The 19,970-nt window shown below is 35.4% G+C and overlaps 1 protein-coding gene across 1 annotated transcript in view; it reads left to right on the top strand.

The window, feature by feature from the left end:
* Nucleotides 1–19,337, top strand: part of MGAT4C (MGAT4 family member C) — a 29,415-nt gene extending 10,078 nt beyond the window's left edge. Inside the window, exons 2-4 of the mRNA XM_021394181.1 lie at nt 10,823–10,978; nt 15,412–15,559; nt 17,376–19,337. Of these exons, the coding sequence (XP_021249856.1) occupies nt 10,823–10,978; nt 15,412–15,559; nt 17,376–18,532 (1,461 nt within the window). The 3' untranslated portion in view covers nt 18,533–19,337. The remainder of the gene's footprint in view (nt 1–10,822; nt 10,979–15,411; nt 15,560–17,375) is intronic.

The raw sequence follows: 19,970 nt of genomic DNA, 5'->3' as shown, positions 1-19,970 counted from the left end.
TCAAAAAAGTCAGCTCTCCAGTATCTCTTGAGTATATAACAAGGGCTACACAAAAAGTATCATTACTTTGAAGAATTAAGAGAATCAGGATGAATGCTATGCAAAATAGGTGTCCTGTATAATTGACTCACCGATATTACCAGGCGGGATCAGAATCTTGGTTCATTCACCGCACTGAAATGTAGCAGCTTTCTGCCTTATTGTCCTGTGGTATACAGAATGTATTCCACCTAAAATCAGATGCTTCCTTTGGATGCATTGAATGAACTGAGTTTTCTGATCTTGTCGGGTAATGTCAGTGAGCCAAAGATAGAGACAGACAATACATTACTTCCCCCATTAATACAACTTGAGGGCGTAAGTCCTCTGTGGCTATTAAACCATTTAATGAGTATCTCCTCCTGCTTTCAAATATCATGTAGTAAAGCCATTAGAAGCCTACTGTGGGGCATGCAGGTAATAGTCTGTCCTCTGTGTGCTGTACTGTGATGAATCTATCGATTGGAAAGTCTAGCAGCAGTAAAACTGTATTCTAGCTAAAGCCTGGGGGAAGCATGAGAGAGTGATACCTGGAGTCAGAACTGGCTCGTGAGATGCATAAAGGGAGCTGTCTTGGGATAGACAACCAAAGTCATTTTTTAAAAGGAGAATAACTTGCAGTAGTCTACTGCAGCCAAGACATGCCAGATACAACACCGTAGCTGGGGAAGATCTATAAGTTGATCTTCTGTTATTGTCATAATTAGGATATTTATGTGCTCAGGAAAGGTATTGGTTCATGCTGTAGATCCTTGCTTTGGGTCTAGAGATAGGGGAAAATTATTTACGTGCTGACCCCAAAGATGGGACAAAAAAAAAGACAATGGAATTACTAAGGGAAAGCATGGGTGGAATTCCTTCCTTTTTATGTCTGTATCCAGAGATCTCAAACTATTTGTAGCCAGTGAAGAGAAATGGCATTTTTAGGGAACAATTAATCTAATATATTTTATAAAATGACTTTGGAGTGAGATGAATCACAACGTACAAACATTTATTTTTCTGCACTGACTCTAAAAGGAGCAAAAGTGTGACTATTACAGACATTCGCATCATAGGTATGTGTGTCTGGTCAAGAGAATGTCATTCTAAGAAGACACTGAAAAGAATTACAATGAGTTCACAAACAATGTAATATACATCCAATGGGCCTATATGTCAAAACTAAGTAACAGGAGAATGGGCTGAAAATGTCACCTGAGGAGTTAGGATCAGTCAACAGAGATACGTTCTCCTCTGATTATTGTTTCCTGGAAGCCTTGTCTGAAAAGATTGCCTCTCTTACATCATTAAGGGACGCTAAAGTTGCTTGCATCATAACTGATTAGAAAACCATAGGGTACTGGAAATTTGAGGAGCACTTGCAATAGTGTTTCACGTCAATGTTGCATAGACTGTTAGTCTCCTTGAGCTGTCTACATTACAGTGACAGAGAAAGGCCTTTACAAAAGGTGATTCAGAATAACAGCATAAGGCAGGCTCTTCAAAGGAACCAGTCTCAGCAAAGTGGTATGTATACAATCATATAAGCCTCACCGTAAAAAGTGTTTCTGGATTTCAGGAGCTATTTAAGAGAGCTATTGCGCCTGTAAGATGGCAAAACTAAGAATGGGTATATACTGTAGAATATAAAATCAAATTTATTTTAGTCTGTCATGGAGATTTTATATCTACTATTTGCTTTTTAAATTTTATCTAAGGTATTGTGCATATTTTTATCTTTTCTCAGTAAAAATACTTCAATATAATGTTTGTATTACAGCATGTAGGATCAGTCTTGTTTAAACTTCCCTTGCAAATAAACATTATTCATTTATTTATTGATGTACTAGTGAACAATTCCTTTACTGTACTTCTTTCTCCCTAAACTCTAAAATTCCCTTTCCTCTCTTAAATGTATTGTTGTTACTGGTATTACAAAAATGAGAAAAGCAGTCTATTAAATGTGCACTTTAATGTGCACATAGATACTTACTGAATTTATTCTTGACCAGACTTCAAAAAACTTCTATCTGTGTATAAAATTAACCAGAGTGTTCTGATTTGCTTTCTGTGGTACAGTCACTCATACTGAAAAAATTGATTTAATCATTAAGCATATATTTGTAATATTGTTGTGATTTAAGACACACAAAAAATGAAAGCCCCGTCATGAATCTGAAGCAATATTTTACAGTTTCTTCAGAGGAAGAGTAGATTGTAATTTTATACTAAAACACTCATGATAAAATCATCAAAGGCTTCTTTTAAGGTTAATTCATTCCCTATTGCCAAGCTTTATTTAACTATTTATTGGAGAAAAAAATTCAAAATCATTTTTTTTTAATTTTGGGGGATCAGAAAATTTGATAGTAACTAGTCTTTTAATGACATCTTTTCAAGTGACATACAGAATAGTGGAAAAGAAAATTTGAGTCTTTATTGATCATCATCGTGGTACTAATGGACATGGTTTAGTGTTGGGACTCTACAGGTCAGGTTGATGGTTGGATTTGATGATCTTGAAGGTCTTTTCCAACCCATGATTCTATGATTCTTTCATGTTTGTCATACACTACGTTTAAAAAGTCTGTTCTCCATATCTGACAAGCTATTTTGTTGAGGTTGTTTCAGGGCTTATATTTATACTTATTTGTATATTTATATATCAATGAATCCTTTGAAAAAGAGGTGGTTTTAGGTTATAAATTTTATCTCTTGTTCAATTTAGCACATATCACTTAATATAATATTGATAGACAAACTGAGGCTGAGAGCAAACTGGGATAAGCATCTCCTGAAGAAACTGGGAAAGAATCTACTACAAGACAGAGTAACCAATCCTTTCTGTTTCACTACTATCCCTCTGAATAATGAAACATCAGTGTAATAAAATGAAGCACCAGCTGCAATCTGGATATTAGAGATTACTACAGAGCAATGTACGCAGAAGTATGCAGGCTTTGGAGAGATGCTCCCTACAAATTGAGCTAGTTTTACTTGACAGGTCACAGAGACAGAGAGAAAGCAACTTAATAAATGCATGTGCTCAAAGAGAAACCATTCTACTTACCTTCATTGATCAGAAATGCCTCTCTATCCTATGTGTAGCTATTCATCCCAGGATCCTTCTCACTTCTGCCTAGAAATACTTTTCTAAAGCCTACAGGAAACCTGATGATTAAACTCAAAATCATCATCGTGGCCATGGAAAGCTGCTAGTGTACGTGGTCTATCTTCAGGAGAGCCAAAGGCTTTCTTTCTGTGAAGGATCTATTTGCATGGTGTCTAGCTGACTCAGCAGGCAGAACTGACTCAGAATGCAAAAGTACCAATGATACTTGCAACATCACCTATTAACCCTTCCCTCTACAGCTCCTGCTTAGATTGGATGACCTAATTGCACTTCAGTGCTAAATAATATGTTGCATACTTTATGGTACCTCTAAAACTGTCTCCATTAGTTATACAATCAACATCAATTAATATATGTAATAGATCATGTCTAGACTAGCTCATGTATAGCAAAGTCTGTAGAAGAGAAAAAGTTATTTTAATTCTTTCAGGTTAAAAAATAAATGCAGCTTTTTATAAAAAATTATTTTCATTTTGTAGATGTTTATTCATCAAAATTAAGATTTTGGGGGGAGGAACTTTTTTTTAAAAAAAGAATAAGCAAATTATTGGCTCCTTACCCATCTACGTGTAGTCTTCTAAACCTTCTTCATAGAATGAGTTAGCATCTTCCTGATCAATAAACTATCTGGGTGCTAAGAGGAAAGTCTTAATGAAACACTTATCTGAGGAAAAGATTAGTAACACAGCCAGTGAAAACCAATTTTCTCACATTTAATCTCCTAATCTATTTCACATTATTTCCCAGGGGTACCATGAACTTCACAGATACACGGTTTTGTGTAAATAATAAATTATAAGTCAGAATCACACAAGTTTGGGAGTTGCTCTATAACACCTAGCCACATTTCAAACTGGATTTTTCCCTATTCTGCAATACGTAAATCTTGTTTAACTAGAGAGTAAAGGACCGAGCAATGCCATTTTGCCATTTTTTAATATATGTATATATTTATGTATGCATTTATATGTACATATTTTTCATATAAATACATACAGTTGGAACGAACTCACCCAATAAAGAATCATTGCTTTTTGATCATGGTAGGATATTCTGAATGAACATCATTTTGGAAGTTCTGTGAAATAATATGTAAAGCTGCTATGCTAAAATAGCTTCCAGTATCTGACATAGGTTCATAAAATTCTACACAAGGGATGGCTCCTCAGAAGTGCAGACTTCTCACAATAGATATTGCTTGTTCCACATCACATAAAACCTCTCAGGGTTCTGCAGCTGTGGTAATGTTACCATGTTGCAACTAGCCACATAAACTGTGAAGCAAGAAGAGCATGGAGGATTATCACAGCTCAGTGGCTTGCATCACCAGTGACTGGACTAAATTAGTCATGTACTTATGTGCCTTCAAGGAGACTCTTTCTTCTCTTCACATCAGGTTTACAAATGAATAGAGAAGTTACTTACATTTCTGTTAGATGATCAGATTCAGCCAAGATCAGAATGCAACTTTTCTGACGATTCTTAATTGACTTTTGTCAACCGCTTATATTGCTTTTAACCGCCAAAATTTGGAAGGTTAGAAAGTTTGTTTACTTCTCTGTGCAATTCCTTTATGAAGATTACATTGAGAATGCTTGATTATGGCCAAGGACAAGTTCTTAAAATGAACCCCAGGTAAGAAACTGTAGGCACCTGAGCCAAAATTAGCTTACAGAATGATTAGCTAATAGAGTCTATGCTTCCAATGAAGGTATTCAGACATGTAGGGATGTATTCAGACCAGTATATCTCACATGTATATTCAGATTTGTGTCTAATAGATTCAAGGAATTTAGTTTGCCTCACAGGCTATGGTATTCCCTGCGTTCACACACTACAAAAATGTCATATATGATAATCATCCATAAAAGTTTCAACTTGCTGTTGAATATAGCAGTGCTTGTATCCATGTCTTCCTTTTATCCATTGATGAGTCAACTTATAGATTTACTGAATATCTTTTTAACTCTATCACCATCTTTTTATAAATTCTTTCCTCTGAGCAGTGTCTAGTGCTATTTTCAATACTGAGGCGTTTTGGCCTTTATTTCTGATGCAGCCTAAACCCTCACTATTGAATCTCCAACTGCTTCTGAAGTTACTTTCTCTGAATGTTTCAGCAAGCATTCTTCATGCCTACACTGTTCATTTTTCCCTTTGCTCTGTCTCTCAGGACCAGAACTTGAAGGCTCTCTCAGATTTGCTTGACATTTTTTGTAGCCTTGTAGACTCTTTCCACATCCCACCAAATTATCATCTATATTATTTTTCTAAAATCCATCTTTTACATTACAACACACTTGATAAAAATATAACCAGTAGTATACACTTCCACCCATCCACTGATGAATTAGATAGTAGTTTACCATCTAAGTCAATACATCTTCTCACTTCTTAGTCATCTCTTCACCTTGATTAGACTTTACTCCTCCACACCAAGGGATATTCTTTACAGTTTGCTCAGAGCACTACAGCTAAAGTAAGTTTTGTTGTTCTGTTTTATGGCATTCTGAAGGTGAAGACACTTCATCCTTGAATATTATATTGAATTAAAACTACATTTTATATACACATTTTTTGAGTAGTCTATTCATTCTTCTACATCTTTTTTGTCTTTCTGTATATGGAATATAAGTTTCAGAAGATATTTGAGCATGTGGAGCTACAAAATAAAAGAGTAAACCATCTAAAAACTATACTCATTGACAGCTTAAAACCCAAGTTCTTGAATCTGGATTTGTTAGCCTCATTCTGAGTTAGAGCTTCCTTTCCCTCACAGAAGTTTTTACTTCTCTGCTGCCAGTGACAGCAAACATCCTGTCTGTCAGCCTTAAATATTTTATCCATATTTTCAGGCTTTCAGTAAGACAGACAGTGAATTTTGCTGGGAGTCTATCTGAGCCCTATGGAATAGCAAAAACTTATCCATTGCAATTTTCTAGTCCACTACCAACAATATGTATATGTTGGTTTATGTTCAAATGGATATGGTAATTTAGGGTTCAGTGTCCTTTGTTTGCTTTGCTGTGTTTTCATTTTATGTAAGAAGACCGTGACACATGCAGAATTTAATAGTAATCATGTACAAAAAATTGCTTTTATATTTTCCTGTGCTTAATTTGCTACTTTGTAAAGAGGATTGAATGGAACCCTTGAGGCATCTTGTGCAATCTTCCAAACAGAAAATTTGAAAAACAAATTGGACAAGCATTAAGAAGTGCAAGTAAAGCAATTTAGTTATACAGTGGTGGAATTATGTGAGCTGAGGAGTGAAGAGCCTAATTCAGAGCATCTTATTTAAATCAAGGATTGCAATAAAGTTCACAAAGGTTTTAGTAATCCAGTCATGATTTTTTGTGTATGCTATCTCAGAATTTTGTTGATATAATTAATGTGGTAATGGATCTTGTCTATTGTATGTCCTGGAAGACTAGTGACAGGCAAAGCTGCATGCCTGATTTGGAAGTATTAAAAAAAATATGTTGTCATTTGTGACATCCATCAGTTCCTCTGTAAACAAGCAACTTTTCTTTAGATGCTGGGGCACAGCACTCAAGCACACCAGAATAGAATGTAAAGATGATCTCCTTGCTGCAGCTCTTTAAATTTGTAGATACAAGTAGACCCACTGTATTGGTTAGGTAAGTTTATGTCATTAACTCAGGTTGGCATATCTAAGTGTAAAGGAAAACCACAGGGCCTTTCAACATATATCTGTTAAGAAAAGGAAATAGATCAGGAAAATGAACAGTAATCACTTAAAGTGGGACAAAGCACAAATCTCTAGTATTGTCAGAAAGTCATGAAGAATTAGAAAAGATTGAATATGAAATGGTTTATCACAGTGATCTTGCATATATATGGTACCTAGAAGTTATTGCAGACCTGGCAAAAAATATCCTCTTACCTCTGAAAGGGGGGAAAGTAAGGAAGAAACTTTGCTTTTAGTCACTTATTCTTCTTTTTAGAAAAATCCACCTAGACTTCACAATTGAAAGTTGTTTAAAACTTTTAACAGCTTTAAATTTAACTTTTTGTTTGTTTGTTTCAAAGACTTGGCTATTAGGAACAGACTATTACTGGAAGTGCACTCAGAATTTGCTTTCTAAAACAACATTTTTTAAAAATTCTGTTGAGTGTTGCAAATTCTGCAAGAGAAAGCATCACATTATTACGTGAAAATCAGTTCTGATCTCTACAAAGGTTTCACACCTTTGCAGGTCTTAGAAAAAACAGCTTTTCTCTGCAAGGTATGTGATTGCGTATTTTAGTTCATTGTCTTTTCATGTCTGTATCATCTTAGAAAGTCAAAAGAATTATATTTTTAAATTACTATGCATAACAGCACAAGTATGTGTGAATTCAAACATATATTAGAGATTTGGAGTCTAAAGAGAATGAAGAAAATAATACATCTCATTTAGAAAGGAAAAGGTTAGAATTCATGCATGTGTATTAATAACTACATTTTAACTGCTTAATGCTAGCTTTACGAAACAAATTGCATTTATAGCATTCTAATATCTACTTAATTGTGCATGAATAATGAAAGCATAAAATCCTAGAGCAAAATTATAGCTTCTTAACCTATAAATTGAAGCTTTTTTTTTTTTTTTTAATATCAGAGCCTTAGTTTTGAGTGATGGTGAATATTCTGCCCAGATGGTCTTAAAGAACACCAGAAAACTCTCCGTGGGAAGTCCTTAGATTATTTTTTCAAAAGATAACTGGCAGTGCCTACTATCTTTTTATCCTTGCATATTTCATGTGTGCAGTGTTCCACAATGCCATGTTACAGACTGGAAATAGTGATGCAAGAAAAAGCAGTTCTAGGAAAATACAAGGAATACTGCATGTATAAGGCTTGAATATTTTTAGCTAAAGGCTTACATTATAAGTGTGCCAAACAATATATTTCAGACAAACTGGTTGGAAGAATCAGGTTTTGGAGCAGGTTGAAGGCTGGCAAGTGTGCATCTGCACTGCCATCTGGTGTTATGATTGCAGCTGTACCTCCTCCATGAAGCACTGTCATTGGCGGTCTCATCACAACTGAATGTCCTTCTCTGTGGTTCCTTGGGTTGGTAGGATCCTGAAAGTTTTATAAATATTAAAAAATCAGCATTGGAACTATGTTTTACTTTCGTCAGTTTCAAGGATTATATCTGTAATCAAGAACGTTGTAATGACTTCATGTGAAACCAACACAAGAAATTTAAGCAATTTCTACTGAATGTTGGCCATACTGAACAACTCTCTTTCTGCACATCAGCATTAATAGTCCTCCATTATCGTTAATAATAATAGCCTTCCTCCAGTCTCACTTGTGTAATTCCAGCAACGTCTGTTCCTAATTCAACAAAGTAATTATCTAACGAAAACTGCTTGTGCAGAAAGGAACAAAATATAACCAGCAAATGTAGTTACAAACACCTTCCTCACACTTTCTGACTTTAGCCAAGTTGCTCAGAGCAAAGACAAGGGAACTACCACAGCACAGTCAGTAATGTCCACAGTCATCCTGTGGCTGAAAAGGCACTTATTTATTCTCAAGTGTTCCAAGGAAAACTTTGATATTTGCAGCTGCAGCGCATCTCTGATACCACTAAGGCTGATAGTGATTCTAAGCACTCCATGTCTTGCTGCTTGAATTTTCAGCAGTCAGGCTATCTCACACCATTCTCAAAGAAGTGCCAGTATCTCATCTTTCCAGTGACAGTTTCATCAGTTTTTAAGAGTGTATTGCTTTGAAAAGACATAGTTACATTGTGACAAAAGGTATTTATATTTATATATATAGATATATATGTATGTATGTACATATGTTTCATGGGCTGATCTAGAACAGGGGCAATCTTTCATTTCCACAACTGTTACAGTGTCCTCTGACAGCCTGTTGAATCCACAGATTCCCAGTAATCACTGTGCTATCAGTGGATGGAGGGCAAGAGTTTGAAGATTCATGGCCTTGATAGCTCCTTCCTGCTGTTCATTTTCATTAGACGGTAAGGAAAAGTAAAGGGCTATTGTAACCTAAAAAAAACGCCTACATTGGACTTATTCAGATTCACGGTGATCAGTCTGCTTCAGTTCTGCCCACCCTCAAATAAATGGGGACAAGTCTGGCCAATTACTGAAAAATATATTGTTATTAATTAATAGTTCTTTTCCTTTATGCAAGACATAAGTTGCTCTTATTGTTGTTCTCAACATAGTGGTTTTAAAGCCAGTGATATTAAAGGCAGGCTGTGTACAGCCAGCGTCCATTCACTGCAGTTCATCTATATGTAGAAAACCTAGCAGTTAAATTTTTGCACTACTTATACCTGATGTACTTACCTCTCTGTTCTCTAGAGTCTAATGGACTCATATTTTAAACTGTCAGATATATTTAATTAATTTGGCAAAGTAAATATAGATTGAATTTTACATTTTAAAGATTTTTTGGTGGTGCTCCAGAAAACTATCAACATGACATGATAAATCTTGTACGGAATTCTTAGTTGGATACATTTTCTGCCAGTTTAGATGTTCAGTACTTAAAAGAAATGAATGTATTTAAATATAGAGTTTAAACATGCACGTGCAGCACTATTTACTTCTTCATGTAGGTTAATAGAACTTTACACTGTATCCATATGTTTTCCATATATTAAATATTATAGACAAATAGACATTGCTGTGGACAACAGCCATAACACTTTTGCACTTAAAAAAGTGAAAACATAAATGATGAGTTTATAATCTACTTTTCAGTTAAGAATCCCTCAGTGTATGAGCAGTGCAGTCTGGAATCTGTTTTTTTTTTTTTTTAGTTTGTGGTCAGACCTTTTTCAAACAAATGCAGTTCAAAGAGAAGTAGTTAAACACAGTAAAACAGGTTAATGTTTGTGATTTGATGGCCAGGAATGGCATTTATATTGTTTAAATAGTAAAATCACTAAAATAAGTCTGTAAAATTGTGATAAGACAGTCTTCTCTCTTGATCTTGAACTGAACTAATGAGCTTCCTGATTCTTTGGGCCACTTTTCTTGGATTTGTTTAATTGGGGCAATAAGGGCTTTCCAACACATATGTGTCCATCCTAAGATAGACATTGATCTTTCTTCTACAATCAGTGGAGAAAATAACAGCTCCTGGGAAAGTTTTTTCATACTAGTACAAGTGTCTGAGGCAGAGGGATGCTGCACATTCCTGATATTACCTCCTTGCTGCAGAAAAAGTACCTCATACATGCCTGGAAGTATCCAGAACTTTCCTATTGACAAGGATATTGAGACAAGCAATAACTTATTTCTGGCATTTTCGCCTGAGCTGTATTTGAAAGGATGTACAGGTACAAATCATCTTTGCTTGTCATCAAGATGGAATCTAAGAAATTTATGCATGGGAAACTGAATAGCTGATGCTCTCCAATCATGATGTTGTTATAGTGCCAGACTGAAATGGGAAGAATAAAATGTGCTCTTTTTACTGACAAGAAAAGGAAGGTTAAATTATAGGTAGGATTATAGATTAAGCTTGAAGATGACCAAGATTACATGAAATAAATTCCACCTTAAGAGTATATTCTATGTATGTTTGAAGAGCTTTGATACACATTGTTTTGCTGTTATGCTTATCAGGTAGATGAAGAGTTCCTGTAACACTATGATTTTCTTTCATAGGTGACACTACCGTATGCTTTTCTTCACATGAGACAGAACTTGAGATATTTTGATAAAATGAGATGCTTGCGGAAACGATCAGCAGTGTCATTCTTAGGAGTCCTTGTCATTTGCTTGCTGTTCATGAACTTGTACATTGAAGATGGTTATGTTTTGGTAAGTTTTTTAGATGAAAGATATTCTGGAACAAACAATAAAACACATCCCTAGTGAATCATAAAGATTCATAATTCCTGCAATCTCCTCCCTTTAGTATTCAATTAACAGCAAAGTATCTCCAAAATACATCCTGATTAAGTCATCTCATCGATACACAGCATACAAAGGCAGTGTCAGTAAGATCTGCACAATCCTTTTTGTTGTAAATGAATGTAGAAGATATTTTCTATCAGATATCTCCTTCTGAGCCAAAATGTATCCTGTATTTCCTATATTTCTTGATTTCCTTCAGTTTTAATGTAGAAATTGCCTACACCTGGAATAGTCATGTAAGCTAGGAGCTCCTTTGTCAGTCCATACAACAAATTGTACCTGTAAATACTACACTACACTACAATAGAGAATATGATTATAGAAGAGAATCTACACTGATTCCATATTATTTTGAGGCCTTTACATGAATAATTTCTTTTCATTCCTTTTATTTTGTTTTTGTCATGTTCTTTTTCCTAGATTTTACTCTTCTAGGTTTGATGTTACAATGTGAACAATTAGATGTAAATGACACCTAGTATAAGTTTATGATAGGAAAAAAGATTTATCAAAAAGTCTGTTAGGAATTTCAACAAGTAGGTTATTGAGAATGTAACATAACCTGCAATTTAAATGTACCCTATGAATGTCTCACTGGAGAATGAGAAGCACGCTCTGAAGTATTGATTATATTTTGAATTTCCAGTTCATCAGAGATTGCACTGGGCCCAGTGGAAGGGCATGGTAGCCTAAAAGATGGAGCTTACAAATAATAAAATGACTAAACTAAACATTTAACATTGTGGTACAATTAGACAGTCCTCTTTCTTGATCTTAAGTTGAACTAATGAATGGCTTTCTGATCCTTCTTTGACTCACCTAATGGGGCAGTACAGGCTTTCCAATACTGTAGAAGGTGAAGTCTTCACTGGATCTGAATAGCGATGCCATAATATGAAAAATGTGCAATATATAAATAGTAAAATCCTTATATGAATTTATCAGAACAATGTATGTCTTGATAGTGATTTTAATTGAAAACAGTTTACTCATTATATTACTCATTGCTATATTGTAAACTTTGTGAATACAACTAAGGCCATCCCAGTGCTTTTTGAACTGTCAAAAAGATGACTATTACTTCTAGTATGTTACACCATTACTGATATATTGTTTTCCCTAAAGGTACTAGCACTAAGATTTTACACTATTTTATTTATTCATAATTTCTTGGTTGTGATTGAATTTGACCTGGCTTATCACATTTTTTTTTCCTAGCAGTATTTTCTCTGATGCTTCTTCTTTCAATAATTGCTTCAAAGTCCCCCAGATGTCTCTGAAAGTGCTTTTATTATCACCGCTAATGGCGTTCCTCTTGATTTGTTTTTGAAATCTTTTCCCATCCTATTTGCCAACTCCCCAGATGGTTCCATGTCTTATTCTTAATTTGCTCTTTTTTCCCCGTTTTTCAGAAATTCACTCTTTTTCATTGCTTCTCTCATCACAGTTCTGGCATGTTTGCATTCATGTATCTCCCAGCCAAGTCTCTTGCCAAATCTCCTGACAGTTCTCCCAGATCTCTTGATACCTTTATGGTCCATCAAGCATTTTTCAAATATGTCAGGCTGTTGACTTTTTAGTTTAATTATTTAATTTTATTTTCAACTTTTCTGACCATGTCTGACAGCTCTGTTAATTTACTAGTGTGTTTTCTCTGCTGAGGTAAAAAATAAGCAGCTTTAGTGTTAGTGGTGAGGAGAGGCACAGTTGTGGATAGATTTCAAGGACAGCAAGCTAACCAGTGTCCCTCAGGAAATGAGAATCTGAAAATTCTCAGAGCCCTGAAGGCCCACTGACTTTCTAACTACAGATGGTTTCCTGCTAGAAAATCTCCTGTAGATAAGTGACAGAGGATGCATGTAATTGCCCGGTTTCTCTTCCCAGTCTTGTACGGCTGGCATCTCTTTCACCAGATGCAAGATGAAATGAGCAGACCTTCAGGAAGTTACAAAGCAAAACTGAGATACATTGCGGCAAATCTTAGGAAGGGAGAATTTTCCTTTTTCACTTGGAGAATCTTGCATGTCTGAAGAAACCTATTATTGGTCTCTGCAGGGCATTTGCTGTGGAAGTGGAAAGCAATGACTCACCTGGAGAAACTGCTTAAATTGTTTTGATAGATGACACGCAGTGCTGATGCATGCATACAGTTCTGCTGTAGTGTACGTGCCACGTCAGCCAAACATTTATAAGACGCTCTGAATTAATATAACTTACATTACCGTATCTCTGTTGAGATATTATGGCTTTTTATACATACTGAGTTGTAAGTGAATCAAGACTTCCTAACTCTTCTGTGAATACCAGGAATTATTTGGGCACTGTGAAAACAATAGTTATATTGTAGTTGACATAGAATCTTTAGTGCAGCATTGTACGTATATAAAAATGGAGCACTTTGGACTACCCTGACACTTACAGGAATCTCTCAAGATCCAGCAAACAGTAGAACATGAACTAATGGTTAATTAAGAAAAGGAAAGCCAGAGCCATCACAGAAAAAAAGAAGACAGCTAAAGAGAGAACAATTAGCTCTTCATCTTCACTGATCTCTGCATAGTAGTCGGAGAAAAAAAATGGTTCTTACTTTTATGGAAAAATCAATATTTCAGTTTTGCTTTCCATTATTTTTTGAATGAACAACAACATCTACCCGAAAGAAGCATTCCTTCAAGGGAAGAAAAAAAAAAAGTTGTGCTTTTTTTGTTTGTTTGTTTTTTTTGTTTGTTTGGTTTTTTTTTTTTGTGGTCAGTTCATTTTAACATTTTGTCTTGACATTTTCTATTTCTAAACATTTTTAAACTTTATGCAGTAAATTGGGTTTCCATTCCCAAACCTTATGAAATGAAGAATTTTGGTGTTCTGTTGTGGAATCAGTGACACATGATATTTTGGCCTCAATGAAAAATGCTGTTTAAAAAAGTAATACCAGTACTAGAACAATTGTGGTTTTTGTTGTTGTTCTTTGTTGTTGTTTTCCATTTTGGTTTGGTTTCGTTTTGATCAATTCTTATGAAGATCTCCTGAAGTTTTAGTGCCAGTCCACTGATTTACATTTTAATCTAGAATCAACATAAATAGTTCCTCTACTAACTTAGGAGCAAATGCAAAGTAGCATAGAAGCACTAGAGAGTAAAACAGTGCAGGTAGATGTTCCTGGACATCATCCAAAAGATATTTACTGAACACAAATACCAATTATTTACTCTTCTATGAAAGAAAAATAATGAGCTAAAAATGAACCTGGGATCGATTTACAGGAATATTTATTTTCACCATAAAATGCATCTTGACATATCTAGAATGTTTATACCATCAAATATAAACGTTGCTTACTGTTATTCCTGTTAGTAGCAGAACTGTTGCTGCAAAATGGTCTCATTTAATGATAGATCAGGACGTTTTTTAGCATAGCAACATACTGTAACAGAAGAAATAAACTAATTTCTTAATTGGCCTCCCATCAGACTAGGATCAAAAAATGTAAATTAAATAAGCATACCTTTAGTTTCATTCTCATGGTGATGCATCTTGTTATATACTTTTTCTTTTTTTAAGGACTGAGGGAAAGGTTTTATGGATGGTTCGCTTATGATGAAGTCTCTCTTTCCCTTGTGTGACTTCATTAAGAAAAGAAGACAAGAATAGGGGACAGGGAGAGAGAACATGGCGATACATTTACTTTTTATTTCTATACCACCAAACCATATTAATTAAATCCAGCAAAAGTTTTGGCTGTCTGGATGATCATATACATTTCTGCTTAACACAGATTGGAGTTGGAGCTACTCAGAAAGCGACATACGACCTGATGCAACAATACAGTTTTGTGTTTACTTTGCAACTGCTCTGTTTGGGGCTTTTTTATTTGTTTGAGGGTTGGTTTGGGTCATTTGTTTGTTTTGCTTTTAATCACTGAAAATATTTGCAAAAAGATCTCTTCCACCACTTCTTCTTTCAAAGAGAATTATCTCATCTGTTGCTAACCGATGTTCTCTTTTCCCTGTTCTGAATACACCAGCATTTTTTTTGTGATAATTTACTGTTCTCAAAGCTTTAAAAAAACAAGATTTAAAGAATTTTTGTCCAAACTATTTTTTTTCTTCTTTTCCTTTTACCATAATCTGAAGGGTTATTTCCTGCAACCAAATATGTATGATATTTGGTAATGGGTTTTTAAAAATGAGGTGACATCTACATGCTTTCAAGAAAGCTGACACTGAAAAATGTTATTCTTGGAAACCTGCCTGTCTGTGTTGCCTTTCTGGCTAGCATTCATAAATGTGTTTCTTTCTGTCTCTCTCCCTCTCCTATTCTTCTTGTTTTCTCACTAATAGGAAGGGGACAAGCAATTAATCAGAGAAACAGCCACGCACCAGCTCAACCCAGAGCGCTATGCTCACACATACAAAGATTTGTCTAATTTCTCAGGATCTATAAACATTTCCTATCGCTACCTAGCTGGTACGCCTTTGCCAAGGAAAAGTAAGTAACTGCAATTTGAATGTTATGAAATGAGGTAATTCAAAATGGGTGAAATCCATGTAGTTCCTGTGGTATTTCTAGGCAAGACAAATTAGTTAAATGGTGAGGATCTCAGAGAGTGCAGTGGGACAGATATCTCTGCACAGGCAGTTCCTGGGTAGCTGCTAATTCAGCCTCAGCAGTGAGTGTCCCTCAGCTTCTTTAGCTCCTAGTCACATGCCTGGCTCATAAACTGTCCTGCAGGAAGCCCCAAGTGGTCTGTGGATATTTCTGTGGCTCTTTTCCAAGGCTCAGAGAGATGATTCAGGAACAAGGTGCTAAGCACATGATGGTGGTACTCCGCAGCCACACCCTAAGACTAGACACAGCCTCTGCCCCTACAATCAGTATGCTTGGGATCAGATGGATACAGCCTTCAGGTCCCTTGTTGTGCCAGTCTAGCAGCTGGTTTTCATTGTTCCTTTAACTGTGATAACTGGAGATAGGAGTTGCACTGTTAATGCAGATGGTGGAGGAAGATTCTTCTCCCAGTCTTCTGCAAACAAACTATACAGTCATTCTGAATTCAAGCAGGGTTCAAGACTTTCATCTTGAAGTGAAATATAGACATACTTCGCTTTTATACAGGTGTTCTTCCAAATCAATCATTTCACCAACATAAACAAGGCTCAGAAGTCCAAGCACAGACAGTAAAGTAAAATTGTCTGTGATGTGCTGATCTTCATAGAAAGCTATAAGGTAAAGTTTGTTCAAATTAGATTTGAGAAATTTCTGGCTCTGTCGGCAGCACGCCTGGCTTCTAGGAGTTGTACTTCACTGTACAATTACATTTTGAGTGGAGTTAAGACTCAAGGGAAACTATGCATCACTGTATCAGAGCAGTCTTTTACAAACCACTATATTTTAAGAAAGTTGGGACAGGCTCAACTTAATTATCAAGTCTTAGCATTTCTTACATCAAATTAGAGATATGTTAGAAGGTATATGAAAGTACTGATTTGGACTGCCACAAAAAAGATGTAATAGTAGTAACAGCAAAGCAGCAGAGATTAAAATTAGTTGCTTATAATGAAGATGCAGCTCTCCCCAGCAAGATGTAACAGCATTAAAAATTTCTTATAGAAATACAGATGGTAAACACTTTTCTACTTCAAAATGATATTCAAATTACATCTTGCAAAAGGGACTTACCTATACTTACTCAATGAGTCCTGAAAGAGAATTAGAAAAAATATTAGCAAGAAAAAATAGGACAAATTCATTTTCATTTCATAAAAATGAAAATGAAAATGCAGAAATTATCCATGCAACATTCATAAAACGGTAAAGATATACTTAATTGGAACTGGTCCTGTATAGTGCTTAAAATTATAAAAATTTAGCTCATGGTTTTGTGCTGTACTTCACAGTAACTTTTTTAAAAAACATTGTGTGAATCATAAATCATAATCACCTTTCCTGTAGCAGATTTCATAGTCTTAACATTGGATTTTGGATCAGTGGGTTTTTTCCTCTCCCAGGCACATACATTCACATTGCTTTGGATTTTGTCCATTTCACACGATTTCTTGCAGTTAACAACTGAATGTTCATTGCAGTTGTCTCCACATGTCTATTTGCTTGCAGTATGATTCTTTTTTCATGAAGAAAGAATAAACATTCTCTGTTGCTTGCGTCTTAGAAGGTTCACATAACAAATTCTCAGACTTCACCATTCAAAAGATTTATTTAACATTAACACAGCCCTAGATGATAGCTTTGTGGCTAGTTCCCAATGTCAGATACTCTGTTTTTGTCTGATTTCTCTTTTATACAGGATATCTTACAATTGGGCTATCTTCTGTGAAACGGAAAAAAGGAAACTACTTGCTTGAGACCATCAAGTCCATATTTGAGCAGTCAAGTTATGAGGAACTTAAAGAAATCACAGTGGTGGTACAGCTGGCAGATTTTGATTCAGCTTGGTGTGAAGGGATGGTCCAGGATATTTCACAGAAATTTGCACATCACGTAATTGCAGGTAGACTAATAGTTATTCACGTCCCTGAGGAGTATTATCCAATACTGGATGGTCTCAAGAGAAATTACAATGATCCAGAAGACCGTGTGAAGTTTCGATCCAAACAAAATGTTGATTATGCTTTCCTGCTTAACTTCTGTGCTAATCTTTCTGACTATTATGTGATGCTAGAAGATGACGTTCGCTGTTCAAAGAACTTTTTGACCACTGTTAAGAAAGTAATTACCTCAAGAGAAGGATCCTACTGGGTAACTTTGGAATTCTCCAAACTGGGCTATATTGGAAAGCTTTACCATTCCCATGACCTCCCACGACTGGCCCATTTTTTGTTGATGTTTTACCAAGAAATGCCTTGCGACTGGCTGCTGATCCATTTTCGTGGGCTGTTAGCTCAAAAGGAAGTGATACGCTTTAAGCCATCACTGTTCCAGCATATGGGATACTATTCATCTTACAAAGGAGCTGAAAACAAACTAAAGGATGATGATTTTGAAGAGGAATCATTTGATATCCCTGACAACCCACCTGCAAACTTGCACACCAATATGAATGTATTTGAAAACTATGAAGCAAGCAAGGCTTACAGCAGTATTGATGAGTACTTTTGGGGCAAGCCTCCTTCTACTGGAGACTTTTATGGGATTGTATTTGAAAAGCCGATTAAAATCAGTAAGATTAAAGTTGTCACTGGAACTGAAGACAGGCAAAATGACATTTTGCGTCACGGGGCCTTGGAAGTAGGAGAGAAGATTGTAGGGAGTAAAACTGGGAGAAAATGTACTACGTACTTGAGACTAGGGGAATTCAAAAATGGGAATTTTGAAATGACAGATGTAGACCACAAAGTCCTGTTTGATATTAGCTGCATGAGAATACTTGTTACCAAAAGTCAAAAAGAGTGGCTAATCATTAGGAGCATTAGCATCTGGACTTCTCAACCATCAAATCAATAAAATGAAGCTACCTGAGAAGGAACGGATTAAATGCAGTCAGCTGGGTCCCAACTGGTACCACTTCCCTGATAAACTGACTTATTGCCAACTCTTTCCTAGAGACACAGAAAATCTGGGGAAATAATAAAATTAGCAAAGCAATTTATTTTTTACTAGTTTGGCCAGGCAATATACAAGCATTTACTTATTGAAAATTTTGAATTTTATAGGAAATGGAATGTTCTGAAACTTTTCTTGAGATCTTGAATCCTCTCTTTTTTATTATAATTTCTCTTTATAGAGAGATCTTCTGGACTATACAGAACAAAACAAAACATACTATAATTACCAAAATGTTTAAAGCTAAGACCAGTATGTTGTGAACAGAAATTGGATTCCACCTTATGCACATATAAATTTAAGATGTTATGGTAGTATGCGTTTGTAAAATAGTTGGTGATGTGTTTCTTTTAAAGGCAATTGTGACAAGGATGTCTGTCCTGAAACTGGCAATTTTATTCTGAGCACTGTAAGAAAATATTGTGGCTAGTCATTGCAAATTCTTTTCAAAAGGAAATGTATGTAAAATTATGAATCTGACATGACTACTATGTGAAAAATAGATAATTGCATCTATTATTCTGTCTCAACAAATATCCTTTGTTCTTTTTCCTGGGTGAAAGAAATACTACTGGTGTTCTATATTATTAAGGGGAACAATTTAATCTCATTCAAGCAAAATTCCTCATAGTAAGCAGGCATTCTGCTTGAGTAGAGATGTCAGTATCAAATCCAGGCACCCCAGATGCAAAATGAAGAATCTTAATTTAAGGAGCAATCAATATTTTTCGGATCTTTTTTTCTCTATAGCTTTCTAAATATTATCATGTTGGTCCGATTGCCATTTTTCATGGCCTCAAGTTTTTCCCTATAAGTTTATTTTCCCTGGCTTGAGCCAATAAGCAGAATGTTTCTTCAGTCCTAAGGACTTCAGTGTCAGCTCTGGGTTTCCAGTGTATCACAAAGGGAGGCTGTATGGTTATGTGATTTAATTACACACATACATTTACATGAGTAGAATCTATGTTTTTTTTTTTCCTCTAAGAAATTCTGCAGATATTCTCAGTAGACACAAAAATGTCCATAGGAATATGAAATGTGACACAGATGAACAATGTATTATCAAATCCATGAATACTGTGGTTATCATCTACTTGCATGTATGGGTTTTAGTTAAGCCTGGGAGGCAAGGATTAAATTTCAAGAACACCTGCACTGATCAAGAGTGAACTAACAACTGTACTCAGTACAACCTGACATAGCTATTTCAGAAAAGTAAATTATTTGAAAATCTACACAAAACAGCAATGCAGTTGCTTTTCCTGATACATAAATCCTGCTAAATTCACATCCAGGTTTGGAAAATCTTCTACACAGAGGCAAGGTACATTTTAAAATA

This window comes from Numida meleagris, chromosome 1, assembly GCF_002078875.1.
Source record: "Numida meleagris isolate 19003 breed g44 Domestic line chromosome 1, NumMel1.0, whole genome shotgun sequence".
Lineage (NCBI taxonomy): Eukaryota > Metazoa > Chordata > Aves > Galliformes > Numididae > Numida > Numida meleagris.
Note: the sequence above shows the minus strand (reverse complement) of the source record. Positions and strands in the feature narration are given on the sequence as shown.